Raw genomic sequence first — 15,733 nt, 5'->3', positions numbered from 1 at the left:
ACTCCAGAGAGAACAGATGGAGGGCAGGCAAGGGGCCACATGGAGAGGACCAGGGCCGTGCACCTACATTCCACTCCGGCACATTTTATAAAGCCTGCTTTCAGAGGAATTAGGATTCCTGTGCTTCAGGCGCCAAAACACTCATCTGCCCACACATGCCCATGCAAAATACTATTTATTCTGTCCTTTCAGTAGATTAAAGTAGTCCAGCTCCCCTACTTCCCCAGGAGTCCTTCACCCTGAACTCATAGCCCCAGTTCCAGGGGACCAAGCATCTGATGCTTCTCTGGACCACTCTCCTTGCTCCCTTCCAGTCCCTGGGAACTGGCTCCCCAAAACCTGGGAGGAAGAGCTCATTTCTGAGGCAGCAGGGCCGAAGCCTGAGTAGACAGGGAGGGCGTGGCCCCTACCTGCATGGCCTTTGGGGCCTCAGTAGACCCCAGAGGCCCAGAGACAGAGATGCTGGGAGAGGGCTCCAAAGGGCCAGGTGACTCCTGTGGGCCCGGGAGTGGTGCTGGGTGGCTTTTGCTGCGGTGGGCTGCAACGCTGTCCGGCTTTTCAAAGCGCTTGCCACAGAACTCACAGGGGAAGAGCAAGGCAGCCGCCGTCTCTGCGTGCTTGCGCCGATGCCAGTTCAGGGAGGCCTTCTGGCGGCAGGTAAACCCACAGATCTCACACCTGGAACCAGGGGCAGAGGAGGGCAAGGAGGAGGCCTCAGCCATCTTGACTTCCCCAGCAGTTCTTCCTGCTCCCGCCAGGCCTAGGTGCCCTGCCTATCTCCCTCCCAGCCCCTTCCCCCACACGGTCCTTTGGTCCCCAGGCCCTCTTCCCAGCACTCACTGCAGGGGTTTCTCTCCAGTGTGGATGCGCCGGTGGATAACAAGGTTGCTGCTGGTACGGAACGATCGAGCACAGAACTCACAGATATAGTCCCGGGTGTCTATGGGCACACGAGGGACACCCTAGCATCTGTCCCCAGGATGCGGCCCTTCTTCAGCCCACCCACCCACAATCCCCACAGAAGTGCACCGGTATTGGGGGCCAGGAAGCCTGAGTTCTAATTAGCTGTTGTCCTTGGGCAAATCTCTGAACCTCCTTTACTTAACCAGTCATGACAATCAGATGAGATACAAACAGAAAGCAGGATACCCTAAGCCTCACCTAAGCCTCATCAGAGGTGCACTGCCTTGCATCTAGGTCCCTAAACTGGATCTTTGTCAAAGGAGTTTCAAGGGATGGAGAGTTAGGTCCTTATGTATGAGCAAAAGGTACCAGGAGGAAGCCTGGAGACAGGGATGGGAATTAGGATTAAGTCCAAGCCCCAAGGCTGTTCCCTGGGACCTAGAATCATCTCCCCATTCAGGCCTGCACATTTCTTCTCCCTCTATCTCCCACCCCCTCCCCAGCCCCTACAGTGTGCCCTATGGAACTCCCTGTCTGTCATAACCCAAATCCCCTCTCCACCTTGTTCCTGAATGGGCCCGTCCCCTGCTAGTTCTAACAGCTCCTGCCCATCGCCCAAGGTCACTGCTTCTTCAGCTCTCATGTGTGCCTAATACATTTGTTCTCCTACACTCCCCAGGGCCTATGGTAGAGGAGATCTCCTTGCTTCTCATAGCCCCTCAGATCTCCCTGTAGACCCTCATCTCTAATGGGGGCCATCAGACCACATACACACACCCCACACCCTCGCTTTCCACCTTCATCTTGATCACTGCACACAACTCTGGCTTCAGGCCCTCTCTTCTGCCAGAACACCTGCTGTAGGTTTGTGTTTATACACCTAGCACTCCACCCCTCTGTTGCCTGACCTCTAATGAACTCGTGCCCCACCCTACCTCAGCCACCACTCCCAGGTCACACAGACTATGCAGTCCATCACTGCACCAGCTCTGAAATTGCCATGTGAAGCATCCCAGTTCCAGCCAGGGCCTCCTACTTTGTCCACTACAATAATCTTGTGACTGCCAGACTGCCAATCCATTGGCCCCACCACCTCTTCACTGTCCCTCTACACCCTTCTGTCCTCCCTACCCTTCTTACCCAGCTCCATTTCCACAGCCCATCTTTGTGGCCATTCTTTCATTTACACTACCAGTTTACCTGACCTCTGTTGTACCTGCTTGGTTAAACCTCAACTCAGGATAAACACAACCCTTGGCCTGTTCCAGGCCTGTATGTGTGTGCTAAGTGGGGAGAAGCATACCCCACAACTCTGCCACTGGCCTCTCCTTACATCCGCAATCACAAGTCTACATGATTCTACATTTCCCTGGTCAATTCACTCTCCCACACTCTGGAGTCCTTTCACAAGCCATTTCACATCACCTCTCTCCACAAGCCTCCAACACCCCCACTCCACCATCCTCACTCAGTTGGTGATCTTGTTTTTTAAGTCACCAGGAAAAGAAAAGAAACCAGGAGAGAACTCCTACATCTTCCCACCATCAAATCCACCAGCCAACTTGCATTTGTATCCATATATATAACACCCCACTATTCCCCTGAAGACATCCTCCACTGTGCCCTGAAACCCAGCCCTTCTCGCCAACTCAAGGAGACTGTTCCTACCCTACCGTCAGCAAGCCTTTTCTCTCTATGGGATCCTTCCTACCTCTGTGCCCCTAGCTCACAGTCCTTCAGCTAAGACCCCATTTCTCTGTCCATTTTCACAGCAAAACTCCAAAAGAGTTGTCTGTACTTGCTTTCTCTGCTTCAACTCCACCCTGCACCGAACTCACTCCATTCCAGCCTTCCTTTTGTCCGTGCCATCCTATGAAGGTCAAGGATGGCTTTTATACTGCCACATCCAGTGGGCTGTTGTCATCCTTTCCTTACTCAGCCCTACAGCACTGTCACAGCTCACCTCTCCCTCCTTCTTGAAACACTTTCTCACATTGGCTTTTTAGACACCACTCTCTGCTCCTTCCTCACTTTCTCTGTGGCTGCCCTTCCTCTTCCTGCCCACTAATGGTGGGTGTGCTGCACTCATACCTCTTCTCTATTTGCCCTCACTCCCTAAGTGAGTGTATCCAGTCCCACAGCTTCAAATATCAGCCATATGCTCAGGATGCTCATTTATATTTTTTGCCAGACATCTCTCCTGAACTCCAGATTTACGTACTCAACTACATACCTGACATCTCTTCTTGGATAGCTAATTGTTGTCAGGTGCCGTCAAGTCGATTCTGACTCATAGTGACCCCATGTGACAGAGTAGATCTGTCCCATAGGGTTTCCTAGGCTGTAATCTTTATGGGAGCAGACTGCCAGTCTCCTGCTGGATATCTAACTAGTGTGTCCCAAATCAAAATTCCCTCCCCCAAGCCTGCTTCTCCCCTCATTTTCAGTCAATCACATCATCTTCTTCCCAGTTGCTCAGGCTAGAATCCTCTGAATCAATTCTGAATCCTCTTTCCCTTTACCCCCATAGCCAATCCATCTCATCTGGCAGCAACCAACCCTTCTGGTCCCACCTTCACACTCCAGTCAGCTTCCAGCCACTTCTTACCAACTGGACTGCTACTAAGTGAATCCAAGCTCATCTTACACAGGGATATCTCTGCAGTTGCCTTGTTTGCCCTTGGCCACCTGCAGTCTATTCTCCACACAACTGTCAAAGCGATCCTTTTTTTCCCTTTCACAGTGACCTTTTTAAAAGTTGGTCAGGTCCCTCCACTGCCGAAGACCTGCCAATGACACCCATCTCACTCAGAGTAGAAGTCAAGCCATCCTAACAGTGGACTCTGAAGTCCCCATCACCTATATGACTCAGACTTTCTAACCTCAGTGGCATCCTCCCTATTCCACAAACATACCACACAGATCCCACCTCAGGGCCTTTCCACCTGCTCTCCTGTATAGGCCTCAAGTCCTCACTTCAATTAGGTCTTTGCTCAAAGGGCCTCCCTTTTTACAGGTGCATATTCTATTCCCTTATCCTGTTTTTATGTTTCTTCACAGAGCTTTATCACTAGAATGGAAATCTCATGAAGGTTAGGGACTGTCTGTTCATTGCTGTATTCCCAGCACCTAGAACAAAGTCTCAAGCAGGTGCTCAACACACAGGCAATGACAGATGAATGAATAAATAAGATGTCTAGGAACCCCCAAGGGAGGAGCTGAAGGTGGCAGTTGCACCACTCACCACTGTGCAACTTCACATGCTCCTTCAGGTGTTTCTTAAAGTTGAAAGACTTCCCACAGGTCGGCTCTGGGCAGGAGAAGGACTTCTGGTGGATATGCTGGTACTTCTTGTGGTGCTAGCGAAGGAAGCAGATGGTAGGGGAGAAGAAGAAAAAGGATAGATAGCTGCATCCCCCAGGGCCACAATCCAGAGCTTACATGATAGGTGGGCTCCTCTGCCTGCCTCCATCCTATAACATCTGTGTCCCAGCAGTTCTCCCTGTCACAGCCCAAAGTTCATGTCACCCTGGGCCAGACCTTATCTCTACCATGAGCACCCTGATCCCATTTGTCCTTTACCCTATTCTGCTCTCAGCTTCCATTATCTCACCTCCTTACCACGCCCTCATCTTGCAATGTCTAGTTCCCTCTGCAAAGGACTGCTCTGGGTGACACTTCTGGTTTACCTAGCCATGGATTTGCTATCTGCCAGGATGGGAAGGGAGAACATTGCAGATTATTGTTCATGTGATTATTCTCTTTAATATCAGTCCCAATGTACAAAAATATCTCCCCGACACCTATTTTTCAGTAATAGCTCACTACGGGTATATTATTGTATGATTTTCTCCAGCATCTAATTTGGAAACACACATGTGCACATACACACATACACACACTGTCAACCTAGAACACTTCTAAGGGTTCTTCAACTATAACTCCCCAATATGGGAAGTACTTATCTTTTTACCTGATCTAATTTCACACCCTGGCTCACTAAATAGCATGGGCTTTCCTCTACTCCGTAACACCATTTTTTTCATAGTTAAACCACCAGGGCTGCTTCGGCCTCCTTCAGAACAGGCTCAAGAAATGGTTGACCTGCCCCCGTCAAATGCACTTCTCTGCCTTGAGCGTCACTGACACTCAGGAGCACAGAGGGACATTTCCCCACTTTCCTATTCGATTCCTCTCTACATCTTTTTCTCTACACAGCGTTTTCCCCCATCCCATCCACCCATGCCTCACCATCCCTCCCTCTGGTCTGGTGCCTTCCCTCAGTCTCAAGACCTGCCCTGTCGAGGGCTCTGGCTGACTGTGGGGCCGGGCCTTCATCCCTCTGTGCCTCGTACCTCTCACGCAATGATGTTTGGGACAGAATCATCTCCCAGTCCTTCCCACTCTAGGACTATCCACTTGACAAGTATGGTGAGATCACCTGAGTGTGGACTCTGGAGCCAGGCTGTCAAGCTCAGAATCCCTGCACTACCACATACAAGGTGAGGAACCATGGGCAAATTGTTTTACTTTGCTATGTGCCTTAGTTTCCTCAACTGTAAAGCAGGAATAGCAACAGCATCTACTCCACAGGGAGGTCCCTGGGTGGCACAAATGGTTTGTGCTCAACTACTAAATATTGGTGGTTTGAATCCACCCAGTGGCACCACGGAAGAAAGGCCTGGTGTTCTGCTACCATAAAAGATTACAGCTAAGGAAACCTATGAAGCAGTTCTACTCTGTAATACATGGGGTGGCCACGAGTCAGAATCGACTGTATGGCAATGGGGTACTCCACAAGGATGTTGTGAGAATCAAATGACTTGATGCAAGTCAAGTGCTTAAAACAGTCACTAGCACACCGTAAGAGCTTGGTAAATGCCACTGTCATAACTGTGTGTAATTCTCTGAGGTTCCATGTTATGAGCAGTAGTGGGCAGTGGCTTTGTGCAGTTAAGGATTGGTTTTTCTGCCTCATCTATCAGTTGTCTGGTTTAGTGAAACAACCAGAATTAACTTCAAATTAACTTCAGAAAAGCTTTGAATGTCTACCTCAACTCTTTTCTTTCTAGCTCCAAATCACTCCACACCTTCAACTCCTTTTCCTCAGTTTCTATTTCAGCCCCTATCCTCTCTCTCTGACTCCAGTGGACACACAGAAACCCAACTTGTGCCCCTCACATTTAAATACTGCCGATTAGAGAAGATCTTTCCACAGCCAGGGAAGTCACAAGGCAGAAGCTCTCTTTTGGCAGCTTTCCTAGGGGAAGAGAATGGAGAGGAACAGGAAGAGTCTCACCCACTCTCCTCTGACTCCTTCCTCTTATCCCTCTCCCCAGAAGCCCTCACCCCCAGGTCCTACCTGATTCTCTTGGGGCCAATCTGTGCAGTGTCTTCATCCCAGGACAGGGCTGGAACAGACTGGGCCTGACTCCCAGAGCTATGGGCAGCAAAGAGGGGAGCAGAGGGGCTCGAGGAGGGGCAATGTCCCAGGACTCCCCTCCCCTCTCTGTCTCAGCCATCGGTTACCTGGCTGGGGGCTCAGTCTCCTGGGCTGCCTGAGGGGTCTCGCTGAGATCCGGCTGTATTCTGATTTCCGCAGTCAGAGGAAGTCCAGAACACAGTGAGGACACTGAAGAGGACGGTGCAGCCAGAGGAATGGGAAGGTCTGAGGGACCAGGTGCAGCCAGAGAAGTGGGAAGGTCTGAGGGGACAGGTGGTATTTCTTCCACCTTAAGGGAGTGGGGAAGAGGGGCAGGAGGTGGTCTTGGGGACCCAGGGGCATCTGGCTCACTGCTGAAAAGAGAATGAAGAGAAGGGCATTATCTATCCAAGCCCTCAAACCAGCCCCAGCCTCTCCCAGACCCTGGCCCCTATATCCCCAACCTCAGAACAACCCCAACCCCACCCCAGTCTCTCTGTTCACACTTACTTTTAGCCCTCAGTCTCCACCAGAGCCTGATTTCGCCACATTCCACCTCCCAATTCAAAAGCTCCAGTTCTTTCTGTCTTGCCCAAAGCCCACCTTGACCCCTCCCCCCAAAAAGCCCACCCTGCATGTCTACAAAGTTCTGGATTCCTCAGCCAGCTGCCTCCTCCCTCCTCCTGTTCTCTTCAGTATCCCCTCCTCAGCCCCCACTTGCTCATCTGGGGAGGAGCTGTAGGTCCATGGGCTGGCATCACTAAGCATCTCCTCTTCATCCTCTTCTTCCTCCTTCTCTTCCTCTCCTGGGGGCAGGGAATTCTCTGGTGGGGGTCCTACCCCCCTGCAGGCCAAGGAAGGCAAAGCTGAAGTCCTGCTCCCTCACCTCCACTGTCAATCCAGGTCTATCCTGCCCCCCTGTAGAACCTCACCTGGGCAACTTGGACTCCTGAATCCTCTCACTATCCTCAGATTCCAAACCTGTTGGCACAGGCAGGGTCAAAAGGGAAGGAACTCTGGGCTCAAGGAATGAGAACAGGTGGAGTTCTAAGGTCTGATGTGGTGGGAGACTCTTAGGAAGGAGGAAGAGGAAGGGGCAGAGGCTACTAAAGTGGGAGTGGGAATTTTATGATATGATACATTCGCACAGTTCAAAAAAATAAAGGTATAAAAAGGTACACAGTGAAAAGTCTCCTTTCCAAAACAAGGAATCAGAGAAGGAACTGGACTGAAGACCTAACTGCCTCCGTGCACTACTGCCTCCTTTGCCATGAGACCAGAATTGGTTGGCACGGGACTACCATTAGTGAATGTTTTGATCAAGGACTCAATAGATGGATCCTGATCGAAAGGGGGAAAAAGTAGAACAAAATTTCAAATACCTATGGAGTCCAAACTTACCGGATCTATTGAGACTGGAAAAAACTCCAATTCTATTGCCCTGAGATAATCTTTAAACTCTGAACCATAACTATCCCCTGAAGTCATTTTTAACCCAAACAACAGTTTAACTCAAGTAGTAAAAAATGTTTGCCTTGCGCATTGGGCTTCTTTAAAGAGATCAAATTTGAGATCAAATTGACAGCAGTAACTCTAAAGTCTAGATGAGAAGTTTGGGGAGTAGTGATGCTGATGAAATACCTCACGCAGAGATAATGAGAATGATGATACAATGTGAAGACTGTAACCAAGGTCACTGAATTGCACGTGTAGGAATTGTTGCATGGGTATATGTTTTGCTATATATATATATATATTCACCAAAAAATTTTTTAAAAAGGTCTTCTTTCCAACACTGTCCCCCAGCTATCTAGTTCTTACCACAGGCAACTTGGTTTCTTTCATGCCCTTCCAGAGCTATTGTACGCACTCACGAGTGCATACAAATATATATTCTTTTCACCCTTTATTTTCCACATATGGTAGCATACCATACATCCTATTCTGAATTTTGTTTTTTTATACCTAATAATATATATATATATTTTTTTTAATATATATTTGGGGATATATTTCCTTGTCAGCACAGTTTTTTCATTAAGAAAGGATCACTTTTAGATAATGGGGTTGCAAGCCATAGAAGATGGGAGATCCTTTTCTTCCCTTTCCTCCACAACTCTTCTTTCCCCCAGCCTACCTGCAGGCTCTTCCTGTCCACTCCTGGTCTCTGAGCACCAGCTTCTCCGGGCAGAGCGTTGAAGGGGGATTGGCCTGGGTGCCTCTGGAGGTGTGCAGCCCAAAGAGGGGTCCCAGGAGAAGGTGTGGCCTGCCGAGCACTCCCACACGAGTCCCCCATCATGTCCCCCAGGCCCTCGCAGCCCAGGCACCAGGCTGCACTCTCGGCTGTGAGCGTGGCACAGGAGTACAAGGTACTGCAGACCCTTGGGGGGTGAAGGCTCAGGGCCTGGAGGGACGTGGGAGGCAGTCAGGCCCAGCTGGGAGGCCCCCTCCACTCACCCTGGACACTCTCCACACCTAGACAGTCCTCCTGTGCCTCCAAGCCCTGAGCAACCTTAGTCCTCTCCTCTTCCATTTACCATTCTTCAGAGCCCAAGACCTCCAAGGGTCCTGAGACCTTGCTTCCTTCCCTACATGCTGCCCACCACACTATCCTGGGCTCCCCAACTCCCCACCCTCCCAAACTCACTCACAGCTCCCCGTAACCCATCCACCTTGGGGAGGGTGTGACTAAGTCACACCACACCCTGTTGTGCCTAAGTCACACCACACCCTGTTGTGCCTCTCTGTGATTCCTAAGCCCCTACCTTCCCCCCACACACACAGCTTGAGCACTTCTGTCCACCCTCTTCCCCCATTCCTCATTCATCCCCTACCTGCACAGAGTATGCAGCCTGAAGAAATGTACCTGCCAGCAGGAGAGGAGACAGGTCAGGTGGTGGGGGCTTAGCTGGCCAAATGCCCTCAGCCATAGGCACTCACATACTTAAGGGGCCAGCCCTGAGGGCCCCTATTTGCCGGAGACCACAGGAGGGAGCAGGAACCTGGGAAGGCCTTACACAGGACATCCTGAAGCGAGAAATCTTCAGGCCCAAAGGAGGAGGACAGAGCATGGCCCTGGGGAAGGGGCTTGGATGCTGCTGCATGGGTCCCCTCCCACGGAGCCCATTCCTTCCCCCTGCCCCTAACCGATCCAGCAGGAACTTGGCAAGCTGCGAGTGCAGGGAGAAGCCCAGCCGCTCCTTCAGGAGGCACCACTGCTCCATGTGGCCGCCCAGGCGTATGCGACACTTGCTGCGGCGGGCGTCCAGCTGCCGCCGCTTCTCTTGCCGCCTACGGGACACGTCCGCTGGGGAAGAAGCCATGCTACAGGGCCTGGATGGTGGAGGAGACGCACCATCTGGGCCAACCTGATCCGAGGACTGGAGTAGACTTGAGCTCCACCCGCCTCTCTAGGCCTCAGTTTCCTCATCAGTGAAATGGGGCAGAGCTAAAATATTTAAATAGCATTAGCTGCAATTGGGCCCAAACCACGCTTCCCTGTATTACAGGGTGTGTAAATTCAGCGCTGTGGGGTGGGTGTTGCGGGGTAGAAGGTAGGAGGCAAGGTCAGATTTCAAACAAAAGCCTGAGCTCTCAGGACCAATGAAATGTAGAAACAGGAGTTATGGGGAAGGGGCTTGAGACTTTCACTGGGGGATGGGCGATTTTAACTGGAGGATTGCATACATTTCTTCTTGAGGAGGATATCCGTCTGCATTTACTGGTTTATGGGGGGCTGGGGTGAGTCCTGTCCAGGCGTGCACAGGCGCTCTTCTATAGTTGGGTGGAGGGGGGCCCGGGGGGGCGGGGGTGTGGAGGGCGCCCCCCCCACCACCTGATCTCTGCCACTCCACTTAATGCTCAAAATGCGTGGGGTCAAGTTAATCCCAAAGGCGGGTCCCCGGCAGCCCAGAGTCCCCGCCACTGCCACCCCGACTCCTACCTTACCTGCTCGCCCCCACCCCGCCCTCACCCCGACTGCGGCTGCGCCCCCGATGGCCTCCCGCATTGGCCCGGAGAGCGACGGGAGAATCGAGGGCCCACCTCGCACGCGAGGCCGCCGTTTCTCTTTTAAGACGAAACCGTCCTCTGCTTTAGGTGGCTCCAGCCCGGAACTGGGGTCGGAGCCGGAGGAGGGGAAAGTCGGAAGGCGGCGGTTTGCGCCTGCGCACTGTCCGCCCCGCACAACGCCTGCTGGGAATCTCGGTTCCCCGAGTCAATTGAGAACAGGCTTCGCGGAGTACCGCGGGGTTACTTTTCGGTGACAACCAAAGGCTTGGGGTAAGGGAGAACGGAATAAATAAGGTCAGGCCCTCCTTCTGTGCGCAGATCCTAATTCCTCCGACCAGCTCAAGGACATCACTTCTCCAATTTTTTCTAGTTTGTACTTCATGTTTAATTTTCTCTCAACTGCCAGCAGTAAGCAACGACATGCTACAGAATCAGACCCCTTAAAAGTCAAATAGAGCCCTCCCTGGACCCTAGTGCCCCCGCCAGCTACAGCCCACTCTGTGTTTCCGTTAAAATTCCTCCAATAATGTGCCTAGATTTGCTGTGGACTTTTTCTCATTTCCAGCCTCCAAATGACTCCAATGGAGCGTTCCTCTCCACCCCTCCACTAGAATGGCGCTTCTTAAGGTCACTTGGGTCCATGTTGCTAAATCTAGTGGTCAGTTCTCTACTTCTCCGCCTTAAAGCAGCATCTGACTATGTAGGTCTCTCCTTTTCCACATGGCTCCTCCCACCCTTTCTTTTTTCATTTGGCTTCTGGGACTTGGCACTCTCCTGATATTCCCTCCTCCTCATTGACTCCTTTCTTTCCTTTGTTGGATTCTCCCTCTCTGTTCCACCAAAAAAAAAAAGTATCCCCTGGTTCAGGCCCTAGTCCTCATTTTTATTCTCCATAAACTCCCTGCTTGAGTAATCTAATTAGGTCCCATGGTCCCTGATGACTCCCAGATTTATATTGCCAGCCTAGCCCTCTCTCAGTTGCAGACTCATATCTAACTGCCCGCTTGACTCTCCTTAGTTAACTGAGTTAACACACTTAATACATGTTAACAGTGCCTGGCTCTTGGAGAGCTGTGATACCTGCCAGTTGATATTTTCTCAAACATGGTTATGGCCAACACATAATACTTAATAATCCGTGCCCCCTTGCCCATCTCGGTAAATGATGCTATCATTCATTCATCCACTTGCTTAGACCAAAATTTGGGGCTCATCCTTGATTCTTCTCCTATGACACACACACTATGTATCAGTTGGTCCTGTCTCTTAAAAAAGTATTTTGGATCCAATCACATCTGACCCTCTCCATTGCTCCAAACTACTTGTAATAGTTTCCTGTGTAACCAATCACCATGACTTTGGTGGCTTAAAATAAATTTATTTTCTCACAGTTGTAGAGACCAGAATTTTATTATCGCTGGGCCGAAATCAATTGTCAACAGAGCTATGCTCCCTCTCCAGGCTCTAGGGGAGGATCAGTTCTTTGCCTCTACTAGCTTCTGATAGCAGTGAGCACTCCCTGAATTGTGGCCTCATCATTCCAATCTCTGCCTCTGTGGTCACACTGCCTCCTTCGCTTCTGCCTGTGTCAAATCTCCTGTGTTTCTTACAAGGACTCTTGCGAATGAAGTTAGGGTCTACCTGGATAATCCAGATAATCTCCCCCATTTTATTACCCTTGATTTAATTACATCCGCCAAGTCTTTGCCATATAAGGTTTTATTCAGAGATTCCAGGGATTAGAATGTGGATATCTTTTGGGGGAAGGAGAATTTTTCAGTCTACCACACTACCATCATCTCTCACCTGTTCTATGATAACAGCCTCCTCATTTATCTGTCTCCTGCTTTTACCCTCACAAAGTAGGGAGAGTAACCGGAAAAAGCTAATATCCTTCTTAAAACCTGTTGGTGGCCTCTAGCGCAATCCAAAACATTTACCATGGCCTCAAAGCCCTCTGTGATTTGGCCCTTGTCTGCTTCTCTGGCCTCCTCCCCCACCTTTCCTAACCACTTCATCCTTCTTGCTATTTCTCAAGGGTGCCAAGCATACTGGAGGGAGTTCCCTCTGTATGGATCTGTAAAAATGGTGTGATGGCATCAGACCTCAAACTTCAGAGGGATCACAGAATCAACATCAGCCTAAAGCTAATTACTGTGAGGTGGAGTCAGACATGCCTCCTCTCTCCCACGTTTTTACCAATTCTGACACCAGCCATCCCTACCATGGCGCACTCTACTTCTCTGCTGGGTTCGATAATTCATTTCAGAGGCCACACAGAACTCACAGACCATGCTCACAGTTATGGGGTTTATTAGGGAAGTAATAAAACAGGCTGCTCAGCCGTATCTTGAATAGTACCTGAGCCAATTTTTCTTTCCTTCTTCCTCCTTGTCTTCTTTCCCTCCCCTAGTCCATCCCTGGCTCCGAGGAAGATCCTCCAAGTAAGATTGGTTAAGCGTTAACCAATGATTCCTCTAGGACTGTAGAAAACAAGTGATATTGATCTAAGCCTGTCGAATAAAATGAAAGATGGTGCCAGCCATCCCCTGAGCTGATGGGATAATGGCAGGAAAAGATCAACATGTGTAAGGTACGACCACCAAAACCAAACGGAAGAAAGAATGCACATTCCACAAGTTCCTAAAACCCATTTCCCCCTTTCCCTATAAAACACCAGCTGGACAGCAGTTCCTCGAGACAGACAGCTTTAGGAGGAGATCATTCCCCTCTGTCTGTATATACCGGTATATATAATAAAGGTCTTGCTACCCACCTCACCCCGTCTCAAGAATTGGCTGTTTGTGGCAGGCAACTCTAGCAAAATTGCAGTAATAGTAACATGCAGGATCAAGATCAAGAGGTTACAACTTGGGATCAGGATTATGAAGCATGTAGGCAAAGTCTCTCTTCTTCAGTGCAGGATAGCCCTCTCAGTTCCTCTCAGCCATGCAGGCCTCCTCTCAGCTCCCTCAGGACAGGCTGCTCTTGGCTCTGCCAATGCCCTGCTAGGGGGACAAGTGTTACAAAACTTCTCATTGCCACAGATAAGTGCCTGGAAGCACCCCACTCCACCAGGAAGTCTCCTGCCCAAAGGCACTCAGATCTCTCTTTGCATGGGTTGGCACACCCACTGTAGCTGCCTCGCTCTGTGGGCCAGGAAGCCCACCATGCTGTCTTAGACCAGTCTCCAGTTTCTGGTACTGCTTTTTCTCAGTCACCATTTCCCGCCATCTCACACTGTCTCTGGTGTTATAGCTGTCTCTGGCTCCTGGGTCTAGGAGGTTCTCAGCAGAGGGACCCCAGTTCCAAAAGATGCACTCTGCTTCTGGCTTTTCTTGATGATAGTGAGGTCCCCTTTCCGATTCTGGGATTAGTTCCCCTTAACCCTTTTTTAACCCTAGCTGAGTGGCAAAACTGACCAATCCCCTAGGAAGAGTCCATGCACCTTATTTCCATAGTCAGCAAGTTGTCCAATCCTTTTGGTGGGCTACAGCACCTTATTTGCATGTTGTGTGCTGTCAAGTTGATTCTGTAGTCCTACCCAATTATTTTGTGGGAATTAACCAGGCCATGGCTAGAGGGACCATATTAAGTAATTTGCTGCGCTGCAGGAGCACTCACCCCCAGGTCTTCATTTAGTTGCTTCCTTCTCATCATGTGAATCTCAGCTCCAAGATCACCTATTCAGAAAGGCCCTGTCTTAGCTATCTAGTGCTGCTCTAACAGAAATACCACAAGTGGATGGCTTTAACAAACAGAAATTTATTTTCTCAAGTTTAGGAGGCTAGAAGCCCAAATCCAGGGTGCTGGCTCTACAGGAAGGCTTTCTTTCCCCATCAGCTCTGGGGGAAGGTCCTTGTCTCTTTTCAGCTTCTGTTCCTCAGTTCCTTAGTGGTTTCCTTATGGCCTAGCATCTATCTTCCCCCATCTCTGCTTGCTTGTTTTATATATCAAGATTGACTTAAGGCACGGCCTAGCCTAATACTATCTCATTAACATAACAAAGAAAATTAATTCCCAAATGGGATTATAACCACAGGTTTAGGGTTAGGATTTACATTTATTTTGGGGACACAATTAAATCTGTAACAGGTCCTCTTCCCTAGTCATTCTCTTCCCCTCTGCAGCCTGTTCTATCTCCTTCATGGCACTCACCATTTTCTGAAATCGTTTTAGGGACTTATTTGCTTGAATGTTTGTTGTTGGTATATAAAGGTTGTTGGCCAGCCCTGGCCTCTTCTCTGCAGCCTAAATATCCCAAATGACAAAGTGTCCAATATGGAAGCACACTTAGGATGTCCCGTCAGTGTTCCTCTTGATTTGCAGTACCAATGACTCAATATGATACTTGTCTGACTAGCATAATATTTTTCTTGAACTCTAGATGGCACCCTAGCCGCCTTCTTATCTCCAGGCATTGGACAAAGCCAAATTTAATATTGCAATACTCTCTGAGATTTCAGTATCTCCGTCCAAAGAGAAAAACCTTCCACTCCCCTGGCCCAAGGAAGAAAGATACCACTGGCCTGAAATCCTGAGAAGATGTATTTAGAGTGGGAGAAGGAGCACTCCTGCGTCAGTCTGTGCCTTAAATTCAATTACCACAGATACTCTCAGCGCCGTCCAGGTCCCGTATATTTACACTAGTCTTGCTGCTTTGTGTTCACTCCAATCCAGTCAGCGTCTGCCGTCTATTCCCTCCAGCCAAGCAGTATTGCCTGGAGCCAAACCCCATTCGTCTCCCGCCCCAACCCCCCGCCAAAAAATGGGCGGTGCCTGCATCCAGTGGCCAATTTTGCCGGAGGAGGGCCCTATGTGACGTTGTGTGGTCGTGGCAGGACTACAAATGAGAGATGCGGGACTGGGCTTCGCTGCCTGGTGGTCTGTCCGCCTGTGCTTGGTTCGTTCGGTTCTGGTCCGAGTGGCCGGGGACATGAAGGAGGACAGCAGGAGGCAGGAAACTCACAGTTGGAAATCTTGCAGCAGTGGTGCTCGCTGCTGAGGTCGCCGTTGCAGCGACGGGGCTCGCGGCGCCAGCGGCCCACGGAGCACGGCCTCGTCTCCAGGTGTGAAGCAGCAGCTGCCCTAGGGGCATGGGCTGCTGTGGAGCAACGCCGTGGCGGTGCTGCAGGTGATGGTGCAGTACCTCTCCGACCAGGTTGCCTGAGAGGGAGCATAGCTCAGGCAGGAGGGCGCGCACGAGATCGCCGAGCACCGGGAGGTGGGCGCTACTGAAAGCAACGCCGCGCTGCGGTTGCTCCTGTCCCCGGAGCTGCGCTTTGTGCCAGTGCGTCCTCCTTTCCAGCGCTTTGCCAGCGCGATGGCCGGGCCCTGCGTGGGGTCCCCCGCGTCAGACTGTGCTACCTAAAAAAAATGCTTGTGGAAAACTGCAAA

At 50.4% G+C, this 15,733-nt stretch overlaps 1 protein-coding gene across 4 annotated transcripts; it reads right to left on the bottom strand.

Annotated features, from left to right (window-relative positions):
- Nucleotides 1-57: 57 nt before the first annotated feature.
- ZNF692 (zinc finger protein 692) lies at nucleotides 58-10,456 on the bottom strand. Of its 4 annotated transcripts, none has more exons than XM_049874601.1 (12): nucleotides 10,370-10,456; nucleotides 9,473-9,658; nucleotides 9,160-9,191; nucleotides 8,463-8,729; nucleotides 7,258-7,306; nucleotides 7,047-7,169; nucleotides 6,433-6,699; nucleotides 6,266-6,343; nucleotides 6,085-6,163; nucleotides 4,148-4,262; nucleotides 841-940; nucleotides 58-678 (listed from the first exon to the last, which is right to left on the bottom strand). In XM_049874601.1, exons 2-12 carry the CDS (start codon nucleotides 9,646-9,648, stop codon nucleotides 354-356), a joined length of 1,611 nt encoding a protein of 536 aa, XP_049730558.1. In that variant the 5' UTR covers nucleotides 9,649-9,658; nucleotides 10,370-10,456; the 3' UTR covers nucleotides 58-353. The 4 variants fall into 4 exon arrangements, with proteins under 4 accessions (XP_049730558.1, XP_049730559.1, XP_049730560.1 ...); XM_049874602.1 differs by having other exon boundaries at nucleotides 10,299-10,378; XM_049874603.1 differs by lacking the exons at nucleotides 7,258-7,306; nucleotides 10,370-10,456 and having other exon boundaries at nucleotides 7,047-7,131; nucleotides 9,473-10,164.
- Between the last annotated feature and the right edge of the window lie 5,277 nt (nucleotides 10,457-15,733).

The sequence above is a fragment of the Elephas maximus genome, chromosome 2, assembly GCF_024166365.1.
Source record: "Elephas maximus indicus isolate mEleMax1 chromosome 2, mEleMax1 primary haplotype, whole genome shotgun sequence".
Taxonomy (NCBI): Eukaryota; Metazoa; Chordata; class Mammalia; order Proboscidea; family Elephantidae; genus Elephas; species Elephas maximus.
This window is presented reverse-complemented; position numbering and strand designations above follow the sequence as displayed.

What these genes read in the sequence shown, in the direction of transcription:
- ZNF692 (XM_049874601.1), bottom strand. Translation starts at nt 9,648, where the DNA reads ATGGCTTCTTCCCCAGCGGACGTGTCCCGTAGGCGGCAAGAGAAGCGG. An exon ending in CAGGAGTCCAAGTTGCCCAG is followed by an intron (nt 7,170 to 7,257) that starts GTGAGGTTCTAC and finishes CTTGGCCTGCAG; the next exon opens with GGGGGTAGGACCCCCACCAG. An exon ending in CTAATCGGCAGTATTTAAAT is followed by an intron (nt 4,263 to 6,084) that starts GTGAGGGGCACA and finishes TTCCTTCGCTAG; the next exon opens with CACCACAAGAAGTACCAGCA.